Consider the following 17,432-nt stretch of genomic DNA (forward strand, 5'->3'; position numbering starts at 1 on the left):
TGATCCTACCATTTGAGTTTTAGCAGTTCCAGTTTGGCAATGATTAGTCTGTCTTTACAAATCCTTTGCCTGCTCCCAAAGTAATAATGTTACAGGAATCTTGAAATTAAAACTGGGAAATATTTTCATTGACTTCATTATGAAACACTGATATGTTGTAGTCAGAGGTGCCTGACTTTAAATGAACATCTACTATGTGCTGTGATTCAAAGATGGTTTGGACAGCATGTTCACTCCTTCCCTGTTGTTAATAAGGTAAAAATCTTATTAATACTTATAGTTTTGGAGGTTCAGAGTCAAAGTGCCATATAATGTGATGGTCTTCTTGTGGGCAGAGTCTGAGGCAGTGCCAAGCATCACAAGTATGTGTGTATGCTAGTCTTTCTCCCTTTTATAAAGCCATCAGTACAATCATGGGAGCTCCACCCTGATGACCTGATGATCTTATCTGTTTTTTAATCATTTTCCAAAGGTCCTATTTCTAAACACCATAAGTTATGTTTCTACCTTTTTAATTCCTCATAATGGGGATTAAATTTGGAGATATTTAATTTTCCAATTAAATTTGAGTTTTCAGAGAGGACAAACCATAGCATTCTGCCCCTCACGCCCTATGACTCATGTTGTCCTCACATACAAAACAATTGTTCCATCCAAATAGTCCCAAAGTCTTAACTAGATCCAACATCAGTTCAAAAGTCCAAAGTCTCATTTGAGACTCAAGGCAATCTTTTTTCAGCTTTGAACCTGAAAAATTAAAATAAGTTATCTACTTCCAATATACAGTGGTGGAAAGCCCAGGGTACGTACACATTCTCATTTCTAAATAAATAGACAAGTAGAGCGTAGTAACTGTCCCAAAGCCTTCCAGAACCTGGCAGAGCAGACATTAAATCTTAAAACTTCAGGTCCTGCATCCTTTGCAAGCTGAGTTTAGGCTTCCAAGGCCTCAAGCAGCCCTGCTCCTCTGGCTTTGCTGGACTCAATCCACCCTCAGCTCTCAGTTTGAAATTTCATGATTGCAGCTCTATCAGACTGGCATTGCATGCTGGTTACTACATAGTTTTGGGCAGAACTCTCTGCCTGGCCTTCCAGGCTTAACTTTGAAATTTTGGCAAAAACTGCAATAACTTCATAGCTCTCAAGTTATGCACATCTGCAGAATTGGCACCATTTGTACACCAAGGTCTGTCATTCCTTTGGAATGGTGTCATTAGCTGCACCCAAACCTGCTAGAACCATAACTGGATCACTTCTCTGAAAACCAGGGAGCAGAATCCTGAGTGGGCCCTGGGCACTAAGCCTAGGTAGAGCACCTGGAGCTCTCCTTGAAACAGTTCTTCCCTTTTAGGCCTCTGGGTCTGAGAGGGAAGAGGCAGCCACACAGATTTCTGAGATACCTTTCAGGACTCTTCCTTATTGTCCTAATGCACAGCATTTGGCCTTGTTTTATCCACTCATGCTCATATCTTTAACAAGAGATTGCTAGAATGTACTCCTTCACTGGCCAAGCTGTGATTTTTTTCAAAGTTGGTTTACCTCCCTTTATTGTTTTTTAAATTTTTTTAATTTAAAAAAATTTTTTTTAGTTGTAGATGGACATAACTTTATTTTTTTTATGCGGTGCTAACAATCGAACCCAGTGCCTCACACGTGGTAGGCAAACATTCTACCCCTGAGCTACAGCCCCTGCCTTCTACTTCTCTTTAAATTATACATTCCATTGCTCCTAAATCCTACTATATGTAGTTAAAATAACCAAGCACTGGCCCAAATGCTTGGTTATTTAGAGATTTCCTCTGCCAGACATTCCAGTTCATCTTTTTAAAACTCAGACTTCTATAAAGCTCTAGTATGGACACAGTTCAGCCAAGTTCTTTATAATGGTGTGACAAAGGTAATGTTTACTTCAATTTCTGTTGGAATATTCCTCATTTGAATCTGGTTACAACTACTTATCCAGTTGCTAAGATGTTCTAGCTCTCCCCTAGTCCTGAGTCCTGAGCTCAGATGTGAGCTCTCACCAGAATTACCTGTAATACTCCATTTATACCATTATAGGCATTTTATAACCTCTTTCTCCAAACTCTTCCAGTTTCTGCCCATTACCCACTTTAAAAGTCATTTCCACATTTTCAGATAATCATTACACACAACTGTACTGTTGGTACCGATTTGTGTTAATACACTTCCTGTTACAATAACCAAATATTTAAGGCTGGGTAAATTAAAAAAGATTTCTTTAGCGCTCTCTCTCTCTCTCTCTCTCTCTCTCTCTCTCTCTTTGGTACCAGGGATTGAGCCCAGAAGCAATTAACCCTGAGCCATATCCCCATTTTTTAAAAAATATTTTATTTAGAGACAGCATCTTGCTAAGTTGCTTCGGGCCTTGCCAAGTTACTGAAGCTGGCTTTGAACTTGCAGTCCTCCTGCCTCACTCTCCTAAACTGCTGGGATTACAGGTGTGCGCACTATCATACCTAGCTAGCTCACATTTTTTTGAGACTGAGAATATAGACACTATGGTGCTGGCTCTGGCAGGAATCTCCTGTGTCACATGGCAGATGGCATCATGGTGGAAGCAGTGCAAGAGGGAAAGATCACAGGGGGACACTGGAAGCCTAAAGGGAGGATGGAAGCCAGTCTTGCTTTTTTATAACAACTGGTTAGAACAGCAAGGACCTTAATCTTTTCTGAGGGCAATGCCCCTAGCAAGACCTAATATCATCCCACTAGGCCCCACTCTTAATATCACCAGACCATGCTTCCAGCACACCAACCCTTGGGAGACAAACCACATACAAATCATAACAGACAGCATCTCTGCCCTCATGGAGCTCATAAATTAGTAGGGGTAGCTGATGTTTAAAATAATTATTCATAAAGCAATATGGAGATTCCTCAGAAAATTTGGAATGCAACCACCATTTGACCCAGCTATTCCCCTGCTTGATTTATATCCAGAGGATTTAAAATCAATGTACTACAATGACACAGCCACATCAATATTTATAGCAGCTCAACTCACAATAGCTAAACTATGGAACATCCTAGGTGTCTTCAGCAGATGAATAGATAAGGAAAATGTGGTATATATACACAATGGAATATATATACACATTGGAATATATATATATATACACACAATGGAATATATATATATATATATGTGTGTGTGTGTGTGTGTATAAACACACACACACACAATAATGGAAGAATGACTTTTTGCCAACAAATGGATGGAGCTGGAGAATATCATGCTAAATGGAATAAACCAATCCCCCCAAACCAAAGGCTGAATGTTCTCTCTGATATGTGGATGCTAATTCATAATGGGGAGGGGTGCTAGGGAAATAGTAGGTAGTGGGAAATAATGGGAGGAGAGGGAGGTATGGGAGTAGTAAGAAGGATAGTAGAATGATTCAGACGTTATAACCCTGTGTATATATATGACTACATGACCGGTGTGATTCTACATCATGTACAACCAGAAGAATGAGAAATTATACCCCATTTATGTATGATGTGTCAATGTGCATTCTACTGTCATGTATAACTAATTAGAATAAATAAAAAATTATCATAATTATTCATAAAGTACAAAAATGGAATACAGAAAAATTCATCCTGGTGATAAGAAAAGATTTCATAAAGTATGTTAATCATAGTAGATTAATTATAGTAACAGCCACAGCATTTCAGTGGCTTAGAACAATATCAGTTTGTTTTTCATTCATCCAAAAGTCCAGCACAGGTGCATCTGGTTGGTTGAATCTCTGGACTGTCGTTGTCCAAGCAGGGATTTAGGGACCCATGTTTCTGTATTTTTGAGTCACTATTCATATTAATCAGCTTTTCTGCAGGAAAAAAAAAACAATGAAATTTTAGTAACAAAGGTTTACTTCTTTCCTATTTAAGATGTAGGATGCACTTTAGCTATATCTTTCTTCCAGGCTGTTATTGACTTTATGTGTCCTCTCATTTGGGAATCCAAGCTGAAGAAACAGCTTCTTATAGGTCATGCCTATTCTTGTAACAGAAGGGAGGAGTGACAAAGCAGAAGGAAATCATGGTGCTTTTTTTCCCCCTTGTTTTGAAGACAATTTTATGAGTTTGGGGATAAGTATATATATTATGAAACCATTACCATTGTCAAGGGTTAAAGCTGTAGACTAACATCTGTCACCTCCCCAAATTTCCCCTACCTCTGTTTATTATTATTATCATCATTACGATTTGTGTGTTTTAAGAATATTTATATTTATATACCCTTTTAGAAAAAATTTTACCTGTACAATACAGTATTGTTAGCTATAAGCACTATGCCTTGTCTCTTAAGACTAAATATCTTGCATAACTTAAACTTTGTAGCCTTTGATCATTACTCTCCATTTCTCATTCTGTCCAGCATTTTACAGTTAGCATTCTACTCTACTTCTTTGAGCTTGACTAGTTTAGATTCCATGTATGCTACAATTTGGATGAGTTGAGTGTCCCCTAAGGCTTCCTTTGTTCCCATTTATTCCCCATTATGAGGAATAGAGAGGGTAGAACTTTAATCTGTTGACTGTGGTGTAGGAGATGGGGCCTTTGGAAAGTGATTAGGACTAGATAAGGTCATTAGGGTAGCCCACCTATGATTGAATACTGATGGCTATCTAAGAAGACAGGGAGAGAGCAGACAGATACAGACACACATAAACATACTCACTGTTTCTTGCCATGTGATGCCCTGGACCTCCTTGGGCTGTAGTAAGAAAACCATCACCCGTTGCAGCCCTTCAAACCTTGTACCACTAGAACTATGTACCTTTAGAACTAAAGAAACCTCTTTTTGCTATAAAGTAATCTGCTTTATAGAATTTGTTATAGAAACAGAAAGTAGACTAATACAACATACAAGGAGGTTATATAGTTTTGTTTTTCAGCATCTGGCTTATTTCACTTTGTATAATGTCCTTCTGGTTTATCCATGTTGTTGAAAATGGCAGAAATTTCCTTCTTTTTAAAGGCTGAATAGTATTCCATTCTATGAATATACATACACACACATCACATTTTCTTTATCCATTTATCTGTCGATTGGCATTTAAATTGTTTCTGTATCTTGGCATTTAAATTGTTTCTGTATCTTGGCCATTGTCAGTAATGATACAGTGAACATGAAAGTTTTGGTTTGATTTCAGTTTCTTTGGTTAAGTAGCCAAAAGTGAGATTGATCATATAGTAGTTCTGTTTTTAATTTTCAAGGAACTTCCATCCTGTATTCCATAATTGCTGTATCAATCTACATTCCTGCCAACAGTGTACCAGAGTGGTTACCTTTTCTCTACATCCCTGCCAATGATTGTTAATCTTTCACTTTTAAAAAAAAATAATAGACATCCTAACATGTGAGGTGATATCTCCTTATGGTTTTGATTTGCATTTCCCTAATGATTAGTGATGTTGAACACCTTTCAAATACCTGTGGGCTTTTTGATGTCTTTGGAGAAATGACTTTTCTGGTCCTTTGCTTAATTTTCACTGGGCTATTTGATTTTTTTTTTTTTTTTGCCTTTGAGTTGTATGAGTCTGTTATATATTTTTGAAACTAACTTTTATCAGATATATAGGATTTGCAAATATTTTTTCTCGTTTCACAGGTTTCCTTTTCATTTTGTCGATGTCTTTCTTTTCTGTGCAGATTTTTAGTTTGATTTAATCCCACTTGTTTATTTTTGCTTTTGTTGCCTGGTGATAAGGAAAGACTTTACAAAGTAAGTATGTTAATTACAGTAACAAATAATCACAGCATTTTAGTGGCTTAGAACAGTAACCATTGGTTTGGTATCGTATCAAAAAAATCATACCAAGACCAATATCATGGAAATTTTCCTATTTTTCTTCTAGAAGTTTTTACTAATTTAGTTGTTGCATTTAAGTCCTTAATCCATTTTGAGTTGATTCTGTGTGGTCTAAGCTGTGACCCAGTTCTTTCTTTCTTTTTTTTGCATATGGATATCTAGTTTTCCTAATATCTTTTGTAGGAGAGATTATCCTTTCCCTGTTTTGCATTCTTGTCACATTTGTCAAAAGTTAGTTTACCATATGTGTATGGATTTATTTCTAGGCTCTCATGATGCCTCTTACTTATATTCAGGGCTTGGGTTGTAGCTCAGTGGTAGAGCGCTTGCCTAGCATGTGCAAGACCTGAGGTTCGATCCTCAGCACCATGTAGAAATAAATAAATAAATGAAAGATATTGTGTCTATTACAACTAAAAAAAAAGACTTATATTCAGATGTAATATAAAACAACCTAATATTATTCCATTGGCTAAAGCTCTGTCACATGCATAAAGTCAATGAGGTAGGAAGGTAAATTATCTCACAGGAAATATGGGAAATCTCATGGCAATGAGTATGGCTGTATTAGCTTCTTGAAAGATGGGGAGGTGAACAATTGCAAATAATGATACAGTTTGCCACAACCGTGTCTATTAGGCCCTCAGAGTCATCTTTTGCTTCAATTTCTTTTGGAGAATTTTATGGGTCATGCTTGAAAATAGCAGATATAACTGTAAATTCACCCACGTTTATTGATTGTAATTCAGTTATACCGTATCTAACTGCAAGGGACGCAGTATGCCCTTCAAAGAGGAGAAAAAGGAGTTAACATTTAGCCAGTCTCTGCCACATAGAAAAGCTAAAGCTTTTGGAAATTGAAAAGTTTATCATGCAACCAGGAGGGATGAGGCATTGCAGTTATTCATCAATGAAATATTGAGAGCCTACTATGTGCTAGGTACAGAAGTAGATGCTACAGATACAGAGATGAAGTAAGACCTTCAAGAAGTTACAAATTTTTTGAGTGTTTATTATGTAGCATATTCTATGCTAGTTACTAGTGCTTTAAAAATGGATAAAGCAAGAATTTTATAGTTTAATGGGTAGACCATATAAAGAATATAATAAAATAACAAAAAGTATTAAATGGAAGTATGTATAAAATCAAGGAATTACCCTGAGTAAAAAAGCCAGTATCAAAAGGTTATATACTCTGTAATTCCATTTATGTAATTTTTTTTTTGTGTGTGTGGGGGGGTAACATTCTTGAAATAACAGAATTTATAGAGATGGAGGTTAGATGAGAGGTTGCCAGGGATTAAGGAAAGGATGAGGGTGGCAGGGAAGTGGGTATTGCTATAAAAGGGCAATAAGAGAGCTCCCTTTGTTGATGGAAATATTCTCTCTCCTGACTACTTTAATGTTAATGTCATAGTTGTGGCATTGTATTATAGTTTTGCAAGGTTATAAACTGGGTTAAATTTACATGGGATCTCTCTATATTAGATCTTACAGCTGCATGTGAAACTTCAGTTATCTTAAAGAATTTATAGAGTAAAAAATTACTAAATACATGCTTTCATGGGATCCCACATTGACAATTGGTTGAATAGATCTGGGTGATCCTGAGGATCTGTGTTTTTAAGTGTCTGTATTTTTTAATTCCTCGAATAGCAATTTTTAGCCCCCTTGGAAATGAGGGTGAATATAACTGTAGACTCAGATGTGTCACTTCACTTTTTTGCCTTTCTTATGTGGGAGATGGGGATGGGTACTTAAGGGTAATTGTGAACTTCAAATTGTGAGCTTCAAACTACACCCTTTCTCAAATAAGAAATGACATTGTATAGCTATCAGACCAGTAGCATTATTTTTTCTTTATATCTCTTAAGTACTTTATGAAAACCTGAGACCTACTCCCCTCACAAAATGCACATACACCAAGAAATTACATACAGTTTCAGTTATTACACAGATATCCTAAACTTTTTTGGTAAGTCTGTGAACCTTATGTTGAACCTTTGTATTTTGACCAAATTTTCTTTTTCCCCCTTATATCTGTTCATTTACTTATTCAAATTAAGGTGGATTTTTTTTTAACTATAAGATTAAACTTCTGTAATAATGTACTTAAGTATATTCTTCATCCTTTACTTTTCATTTTGGGAAAAAATTTCTATGAATTTTTACAAAGTGACTTGAGATCCATTGTAGACACTCCTGCATCTGGGTATCAGAGAATGCATATGAAATCCTAGCAATGTTTCTGAAGTATTTTTTAGGATCAGCAAACTGTTTTTTGAACATAAGTTTATTGTATCTACTTAGTTGTAGATTAATGATTGATTTAATGTTGATTTAAGTCATGTGTTCATCCTTATTTTCCTCTTGAACAGCTTTCAGTGGACACTCTACAGTTTCTGCTGTTTTTATACATACAACAGTTAAATAAGGTTTCCCTGAGGACATCTTTGATTGGAGAAGAGTGGCCTAGTCCCAGAAGCAGATCTCAGTCTCCCGACCTGACAGAAAAATCCAATTGTCATAATAAGGTACTGTTGTTTTTCTTGGTCTCTTTCATTGAATTGGACAATTTCTGAAGAAGAAGGTTCACCATTAAAAATTATGTTGGGCTGTATAGGCTAGTGATTTGATGGTTTGTTTTATTTTTTTGCTTTCTACTTTTTATAATCCTAGTTATAAAATCAATATGTGTAGTCCTAATCAAAATAGTTTTAGTTCCTTCACTGGTATAAAAATCTCATGATTTAGGGGCAAATTTATCACTATATTACATTAGCATTCCCATTTTTACAATTGTTAATGAGATTGAATCCATTTATTTGACTAAGGATAAATAAGAAGATGTAGTATTTATAAAGTTTATTGAAATATACTGAAAAAAATCTCTAAAACTATCTTGTTGTTTAGTCATGCCTAAGTAATTTTATAACCGTGACAATCTAAATAGTAACTGCCTCACATTGTGAGTTTTAGAAAATATCTTTTTTCTTCATTTTTGTAAAGAAAAACAGAAAGGATTTTATTTGTTTTATTGTGGCAGTAGTTTAAAACACTTAAGTAAAATGTAAATAGTAAGTATTAATATCATGTGTAGGCTCTTTAAAAATGTTCTGAAACTTAAAAAAAAACCCTTTAATATCTGGCACTTTATAATATTCTTTTTAATAAGTCTGCCTTTTCTTATATTCCATGATACTATACTTTATTGGTTCTACTTTTTTTTTTAATGGTTGCTCAAGACAATACAATGATCTTGACATATCATACTCTTCCTTCTCACTTGTCTTCATAGGTTTCTCTCCCATTGGCCCTTACTTGTCAGTATTCTGCCTGAGGCAATTTTCTCTTCCTACTTCATTCAGTATAATTGTTCCCTCTACTCTATATAACTCAGTGATGTCCAAGTTCGTCTCCATGCTAGAACTCTTGCCTGATATTCACATAAACGGCCAAGCTATACCTTAAATTTAGATTGTCCATGCTGGGCACAGTGGCACACACCCATAATAATCCCAATCGCTTAGGAGGCTGAGACAGGAAGATCACAAGTTCAAAGCCGGCCTCAGCAATGGTGAGGCACTAAGCAGCTCAGTGAGATCCTGTCTCTAAATAAAATACACAATAGGGCTGGGGATGTGGCTCAGTGGTGAGTGACCCTGAGTTAAATCCTTGGTACCAAAAAAAAAAAAAAATTATATTGTCCAAATCCAGATGCATTAGCGATACCAGTCACTATGCTCTCTGTCCATGTAGTTCCTACAAAATGGGTACTCTTAGGAGATGGTGTTTTGAGCCAAGGTAGCCTGCATTCAGATCTGGCTCTACCAAAAATAATATTATGGTTTTAGGCAGATCAGTTAACTTGTCTTGGCTTTTCCTTTTTAAATGGGAGTAGTAGTGCCTATTTCTGATTGGCCAAGAATCAGTGATATATTACCATGAGACTTGTTGCATAGTAAGCACCAGGCAGTGGCAACTCTGGTTTGTGCTGTTATAACCTGATCTCTCCAACAACTGATTAGACCAGGACACTTGAGTAGAGTAGCTCATTTGAAATTGGTCTGATTTAAAATGATGACTTGGGCTATCAGTCGCCTTAGGGACTGAAGAAGTTACCAGTTAGTGATATATGCTTGAGCTAAAAACTCATGAGGCATTGAAATCCATTAGAATAGCCACCATACTCATGAACTTTTGAGAAGTTATGAGAATTAGAAATTAAAATAATCAGTGAAGTACAGGATGCTTCTCATCAGAGAAATAGGAGAGAATGGAACAGATAAGCAGAGGCTCATTGGCCTCTGAAAGCGAAGTGGATTTCCAGTTCCTGTTCTGATACAGCCTGTGTCTATTGGGGAGACAACCATATGTCCCTTCAATACAACCTATCTTTACTTGAGTTAACTTTTTCTCACTATTCTATATAACTATAGAGCTATATAGTTAACTATATAGTTATAGTTCCTTATAACTTAGTAGAAGTTGCCACTGGTCTACCCATACTGGCTCTTTCCCCTAACCCTTGTCTATTAGTTGTCAGGTCTTAACTAATTCTGCCTCAAAATAGGTTCCTTTTCTTCCCTTTATCTGACTTTTTTCTTTCTTTCTTTCGGTACCAGGGATTAAACTCTGGGGCCCTTAATCACTGAGCCACATCCCTAGCCCTTTTTATTTTTTATTTCAAGAAGGTCTAAGTTGCTGAGGCTTTGAACTTGCAATCCTCCTGCCTCTGCTTCCTGAGTCACTGGGTTTACATGCATGCACTATCCCACCCAGCTCTGACTTTTTTCCTTTTTGCCTATTTTATGTCATTAGGTTCTATCTGGTCACCCTACTTTTAGTCTGCCATACTAGACTTTGTAAAAATGCATTATGTTCATCTCCTGTCTGAACTCCTATCAGTGAATTCTCTTTATCATTGTAGTTTTCTTTTTGTACTGCTTAGAACCACCTCAGGGCATACTTTGGGGGAGAGGAATGCAGCAAAAAGAAGGAAGTCAGGTTGAAACTGAGGACAGCTGTGCTTTGATCTTTTTTCTTTGTGATCCGTATGAGAATTTACTTAAAAGAAAAACAAGTATAGTTATTTAGAAAATAATTGGAAAGTCCCTGGCATACAAAATAAAATCCTGATGTTTTAATAATTTGTATAAGGCCTTTCACAATTGCTCTTTATGATTCCAGCTGCTACTTTTCCCCGTGCTTTCTATATTTCACCCAGAACTTCCAGTTTTCTGAACAAAGTGGTATTTTCACTTTTCACATGCTGTTACCTATGCCTAGAATGCCTTTTTTTTTCTTATCTCTTTGCCTGACCACCAGCATCATTCAAGAATCTTTCAAGCAATGCTCCACCTTGATTTTTTCTTAATTTTTAGTTGTAGATGAATACAATACCTTTATTTTGTTTATTTAGTTTTTTTTTTTTTTTTTAATGTGGTGCTGGGGATCAAACCCAATGCCTCAGGTGTGCTAGGCCAACACTCTACCACTGAGCTACAACCCCAGCCCTCCACCTTGATTTTTTTCCCCAGGTAGAGTTATTTGTTTCTCTCATGCTCACAGGATATTTTTAGAGATCACTAATATAGGTCTTATCTCACTGTGCAGTTATTATTTATTTAAATTGTCTTCTTACCACACAGACTCTTGAGATTATTCAGTTTACATATTTATCATTTAATATTGCTCAAGCCAATTAAGAGATGCTCAAAAAATACCCGTCAAATGAATAAGCCAAACCACTGGGATATCTGCTAACTCAAAGCTTATTCCCAAAGTTGCAGTTTCTCTTAGATCTAGTATGATCATTTCACTCAGTATAATTTGAAATTCCATACACTATTAGAGAAGGTCAGTTAAGAAACCCAGTGCTTCATTGACTGGATGTCCTTGGTGACTATTTATATATTTAACCTGAAACTTTAAAAGTATTTACTAGCTCTGTGACTTTGGGAGAATATCTTAACCTTTCTGTAGCTCCGTTTCTTCATCTGTAAAATAGCTGTGATAATAGTGTCTATTTTAGTATTATTATTAGAATTTAATATGTTAAAGTATATATAAAACTTAATGCTTACTACATACTAAGAGCTATTTATTATTATAGGTTGAGCATCCCTTACTGAAAATTAGAAATTCAAAATACTCCTAAATTTGAAACTTTTTGAGCAACAATTTTATACCACAAGTAGAATATTTCATGCCTGATCTCAAGAGACAGATGACAGTCAGAATGCAGGCATACTAAAACTATTATATAAAATTACCTTCAGGCTATGTGTATAAATTAATTTCTTGGTACCATCCCCAAGATGTCTCATTTTATATATAAACACATTTTCCAAAATTCAAAAAAATCCCAGGTCTGAATTAAATACATCTCATCTCAGCATTTGATATAAGGGATATTCACTTGTATTGCTTTTGTTTTTTGTTTGTTTTGCAGTGATGGGGATTGAACCCAGGTGCTTGAGCATGCTAGGCATTCTATCACTAAGCTATATCCCCAACCCTTTTTATTTTATTTTGAGATAGGGTCTTGCTAAGTTGTCAGATTGGCCTCAAAGTCATAATCTTCCTGCCTCAGCCTCCTGAGTAGCTGAGGATTACAGGAAGGTACCATCATGCCCAGCATCTTGTATTGCTTTTGAATTAGTTAATGTAAAGGGAGAATCTATTTATATCTGACATATACAGTCAAAAAAGTTGCTATGTATAGCCATCTAAATTTTGGGGGTGGGAGGAATAAGGCAAACTATGAATATGAATGTAAAATAACCAAAAATTTTAGATCTTAATAGAATCTCATAGTTCTATTAAAAATGCTTCTTTTAATTTTTTGGTTTTAATTTTTTTTTTTAGAACTGGAATGATTATAGTCACCAAGCTTTTGTCTCTGATCATCTATCAGATCTCCTTGAGCTGCTTTTAGATCCAGAACAACTTACTGCGTCGTTTCATTCAACTCGTAGTAGTCTCGTCTCTCAAGAAGCTGTTGTGGCACTCAGCTTTCTTTTTGAAGGCTCAGTGAGTACAGCCAGGAAGATATATCCACTTCATGAACTTGCACTGTGGCAACCACTGCATGCAGAGAGTGGCTTTTCAAAGATCTCCAAGACTTTCTCTTTCTACAAGCTGGAAGCCTGGTTGAGAGCTTGCTTAACTGGGAATCCATTTGGTACATCTGCTTGCCTCAAGTCAGGAAAAAAATTGGCTTGGGCTCACCAAGGTACTTTTGAAATATTTTAGTTGATTTTGAATTACAAGTTAAGGAACCTAGTTTTCTAATGTATTAATGATCAGCATCTTTTTTGCAGAGGATCTAAAAATAAAAAATACTGCTACTATAACAGAGAAAAAGGGGGAATATCTATCTTTTGTACACGGCTTTCTCCCTCAGGGGAGTAGAAATCTCAGCTGGTTTATTAGTCAAGTCTCATTTGGTTAGTTAACAGAAACTCCAACTGTAGTTAGTCCTCTTTTTGTTATGCTTTTCTCCACTTCTCTCTCCCTCTCACTCTTGTATGCTCATTTGCTTCAGACTTTTTTTATTTCTAACAACAGCAGATTTTGGTCATCCTAAAATAACCAAATAGTAACAGTAATCACCTCAGAGTTGGTGTAGAGATGAGATCTGTTTTAACTACATAGAACCAAGCACAGTCAATGTTTCTAGAAATTTAAGTTTTAGTAGAGAGAATCTGGCGTTGTTTGCATCAGGTCTCTATTCCTGATAGTGCAGCAATGGCTAAATGAATAGGTTCAGGTGTTGAATGACTCCTGGGACCATGTATAAGTTTTAAGAGAAGAGGCACCGAACATACATCTCTGTAGGCAAGTACAGGCAAAATAAATGAAAAAAAAATGCTCTAGAATATATTTCCTCAATCTCTAATTTCAAAGTAACAACAAACATAGCTTCTAACCAATGTGTGGTAGCATACGCCTGTAATCCCAGAGACTTGGTAGGCTGAGGCAGAAGGATCAACTACTTAGCAAGACCCTGCCTCAAAATTAGAAATAAAAAGGGCTGAGGGGCTGGGATTGTAGCTCAATGATAGAGTGCTTGCCTAGCATCTGTGAAGCACTGGGTTCGATTCTCTGCACCACATATAAATAAATTAATAAAATAAAGGTCCATGAACAACTTAAAAAAATAAAGGACTGGGAATGTGGCTCAAGGTAAAGAGCCCCTGGGTTTAGTCCTCAGTAACCCCCCCAAAAAAAAGCTTCCATGCCAATGTTAAAAAATATATATAACAGTTTTGCATCAGATTTTCATAACTTTTTTAAAAAGTATCTTTTATTTGTAAATATATACAGTACCTTTGTTTTTTTTATAATTTATTTTTATGTGGTACTGAGGATCAAAACCCAAGTGCCTCACACAGGTTAGGCAAGCATTCTGCCACTGAGCTGCAACTCCAACCCAGATTTTTATAACTCTTAATAGAAAATGGCTGAACACCATCTACAGAATCTGGAGCAAAATGATTGTAATCCAAGAATACTACTATATTCAACCAAGCTACTGCTCTAGTATGAGGTCAGAAACTTTCAAATGTGAATAGCTCCCATAAATATATAGAAGATAATACATAATTCTTGATGTTCCAGACAAGTTTAAGCAAGTTTTTGAACCTTCTTAGGTTAGGCACTAGTAGGAAAAAAAGAAAAAATATCCAACCTCATAAGATTTTACTAAAATGTTAACAGTGATAATTGGATTACCAATTATTCTTATTTTCCTTTACTTTTATTTTTCTGCATTAACCATCTGTTATGTATATGTCAGATTATATAACTGAAAATTATTAATTGATTTTTTAAAAGAAGAATGATGTATTTATCTAACTTTTTCACATTTGGCCAGTGTTATTTACAGGGTGTCCTGATGACTCACAGAAAAATACAGCCTGAGAACTCAGTCACGTAGTGTTGGAATTATGTTAGGAGGGCAACCTGCACAGATGTTTTGTGTCAGTTTGTGCAAGACACTGTGTATAAGGGAACATGTGCTCTCAGGTAGTAATGGTCTTGGAAGACATGAACTCATTTAGAATTCATGGAATGTTACTGTTAAGTAAATTAAAATTAATATTAGGAATAAATTAGAATTAATATTAGGACAACTTCAAAACATTACAAAGCTCATGATGTATCATCTTTCATACATTTGACTCAAGTGGGTTATGAACTCCCATTTTTACCCCAAATACAAATTGCAGAATCACATCGGTTACACACTCACATTTTTACATAAGGGCATATTAGTGACTGTTGTATTCTGCTACCTTTCCTATCCCCTGCTATCCCCCCTCCCCTCCCCTCCCATCTTCCCTCTCTACCTCATCTGCTGTTGTTCAATTCTCTCCCTTGTTCCCCCCCCCCTTTCCCCTCACAACCTCTTATATGTAATTTTGTGTAACATTGAGGGTCTCCTACCATTTCCATATGATTTCCCTTCTCTCTTCCTTTCTCTCCCCCCACTCGTCTCTGTTTAATGTTAATCTTTTCCTCATGCTCTTCCTCCCTGTTCTGTTCTTAGTTGCTCTCTTTATATCAAAGAAGACATTTGGCATTTGTTTTTTAAGGATTGGCTAGCTTCGTTTAGCATAATCTGCTCTAATGCCATCCATTTCCCTGCAAATTCCATGATTTTGTCATTTTTTATTGCTGCGTAATATTCCATTGTGTATAAAAATATGAAACGCTTCATGAATTTTCGAGGTGATGGCCAATAGGACTGGAGAGGTGTGACTAGAACTGAGTCAACTTTAGTCATAGATTGTCCATCAGGAGTGAGGCAAAGGACCTGATAAGAATGATCCCTGGGATTGGTTTAGGAGTATATAAATGATGGTGCCATTTGATAGACACATGGGCACCTATTATAATTTTAAATTTCCCATTATAGACCTTCTGATGAGCTTCCTGCAAATTAAAGAAAGGACACTGATTTAAAAATGATTCAATATATCATTTTATCTTAGTAAGTTCTATCACTATCTGAATGATCCATGTGGTCTTTGGTCTAAAATTAGACACTATTCGCTGCTTTCTTGTACCACATTATTATAATATTCCCTTTCATTGGGGACATGACAATCCCTGTGGAAACAGCTTGGGAAAAAAAGGAATCATAAGCAGTTAAAAGTAAGTGAGAAGCATCAAGCTATTAGGCAAGGCATTGAAAAGATAAATGGCTTGTGAAGGAAAATGTAATTAACAGGTTACACTGTATATGTTTGCAAAATACCTATGATGCATGAAAATGTTTTTGTCTACTTAATTTTCCTAAGATTGTGTGTTTATATTTAAATTAATTAAATGCAAACAACCTTGAAAAAAAATATTAGGACAACTTAGAGAGATTATGGTTGGGATGATAAAGACATATTGCAGGAGATATTTGAGTGGGGTCAACTCTGCCACTTTCTAACTATATGACCTTAGGGGCATAACTTGAAAGGTAGACATGAAAAAAGTTTTAAATCTTTTGGCATTTTTTGAGTGGTTTATAGGTTTTAAATTTTTGGTAACAAATTATGAAAGATTACAAATACACAGAAAAGAATAGAGATTAATATAGCAGATACCTCTTTAGCCAATGCCCAGCTCTTATATTTTTTTCCCCCACATGTATCTTAGGATATAGCCTAGTCTAACCTCATATGGTTGGTTTTTTTCCCTTGATTTGAAACTGTCTCATTTATTTGTTTTCTTAAACAGTTGAAGGTACGACCAAAAGAGCTAAGATTGCTTGTAATACTCACATGGCCCCTAGAATGCATCGAATGGTAGTGATGAGCCAGGTTTACAAGCAGACATTGGCCAAGAGCTCAGATACTCTGGTGGGGTCGCATGTCAAGATTCATCGCTGCAATGAATCTTTTATATATCTTCTCTCTCCTTTACGGTAAGCACAATCTTAGTGTTCTGACATTTTGCCATGTTCTTTGGACTAGGATAGACTTTTTTTTCTTCAGATACTATTATTTTAGGCAACTTTTGTATCTTATTCAGAGGAATTTACCTCATTTCTTTATTTTTTCAGATCTGTAACAATTGAGAAGTGCAGGAATAGCACCTTTGTCTTGGGCCCCATAGAGACTGCTCTTCATCTCCACAGTTGTGACAACGTCAAAGTCATTGCTGTTTGCCATCGTTTGTCTATCTCCTCAACAACAGGTTGCATCTTTCACATTCTGACCCCTACGCGCCCACTTATTCTCTCTGGGAACCAGAGAGTAACTTTCGCCCCTTTTCATACCCACTATCCAATGCTAGAGGACCATATGGCCAGGACAGGCCTTGCTACGGTGCCTAATTATTGGAATAATCCAATGGTTGTATGCAGAGAGAACAGCGACACAAGTGTGTTCCAGCTCTTACCACCTTCTGAATTCTATATATTTATTATTCCCTTCGAAATGGAAGGGGACACAACAGAGATACCTGGGGGTCTTCCATCTGCTTATCAGAAAGCACTGAGTCAAAGAGAACAGAAAATACAGATCTGGCAAAAAACTGTGAAGGAGGCTCGTTTGACAAAGTAAGTGTTTTCTAGGAGTAATT

At 36.1% G+C, this 17,432-nt stretch overlaps 1 protein-coding gene across 5 annotated transcripts in view; it reads left to right on the forward strand.

Moving 5' to 3' along the window:
* The window catches only part of Tbccd1 (TBCC domain containing 1), a 29,961-nt gene that overhangs the window by 5,193 nt on the left and 7,336 nt on the right, over nucleotides 1-17,432 (forward strand). For 4 of the 5 annotated variants that reach the window (XM_046462506.2, XM_046462508.1, XM_046462503.2 and 1 more), the window contains exons 3-6: nucleotides 8,225-8,380; nucleotides 12,717-13,083; nucleotides 16,587-16,773; nucleotides 16,912-17,409. In XM_046462506.2, the coding sequence (XP_046318462.1) occupies nucleotides 8,225-8,380; nucleotides 12,717-13,083; nucleotides 16,587-16,773; nucleotides 16,912-17,409 (1,208 nt within the window). The remainder of the gene's footprint in view (nucleotides 1-8,224; nucleotides 8,381-12,716; nucleotides 13,084-16,586; nucleotides 16,774-16,911; nucleotides 17,410-17,432) is intronic. The other variant, XM_046462507.2, reaches the window with a different exon arrangement.

This window comes from Marmota monax, unplaced genomic scaffold (assembly GCF_021218885.2).
Source record: "Marmota monax isolate L192 unplaced genomic scaffold, Marmota_monax_Labrador192_F-V1.1 WCK01_AAM20220418_F8-fsc00100, whole genome shotgun sequence".
Classification (NCBI taxonomy): domain Eukaryota; kingdom Metazoa; phylum Chordata; class Mammalia; order Rodentia; family Sciuridae; genus Marmota; species Marmota monax.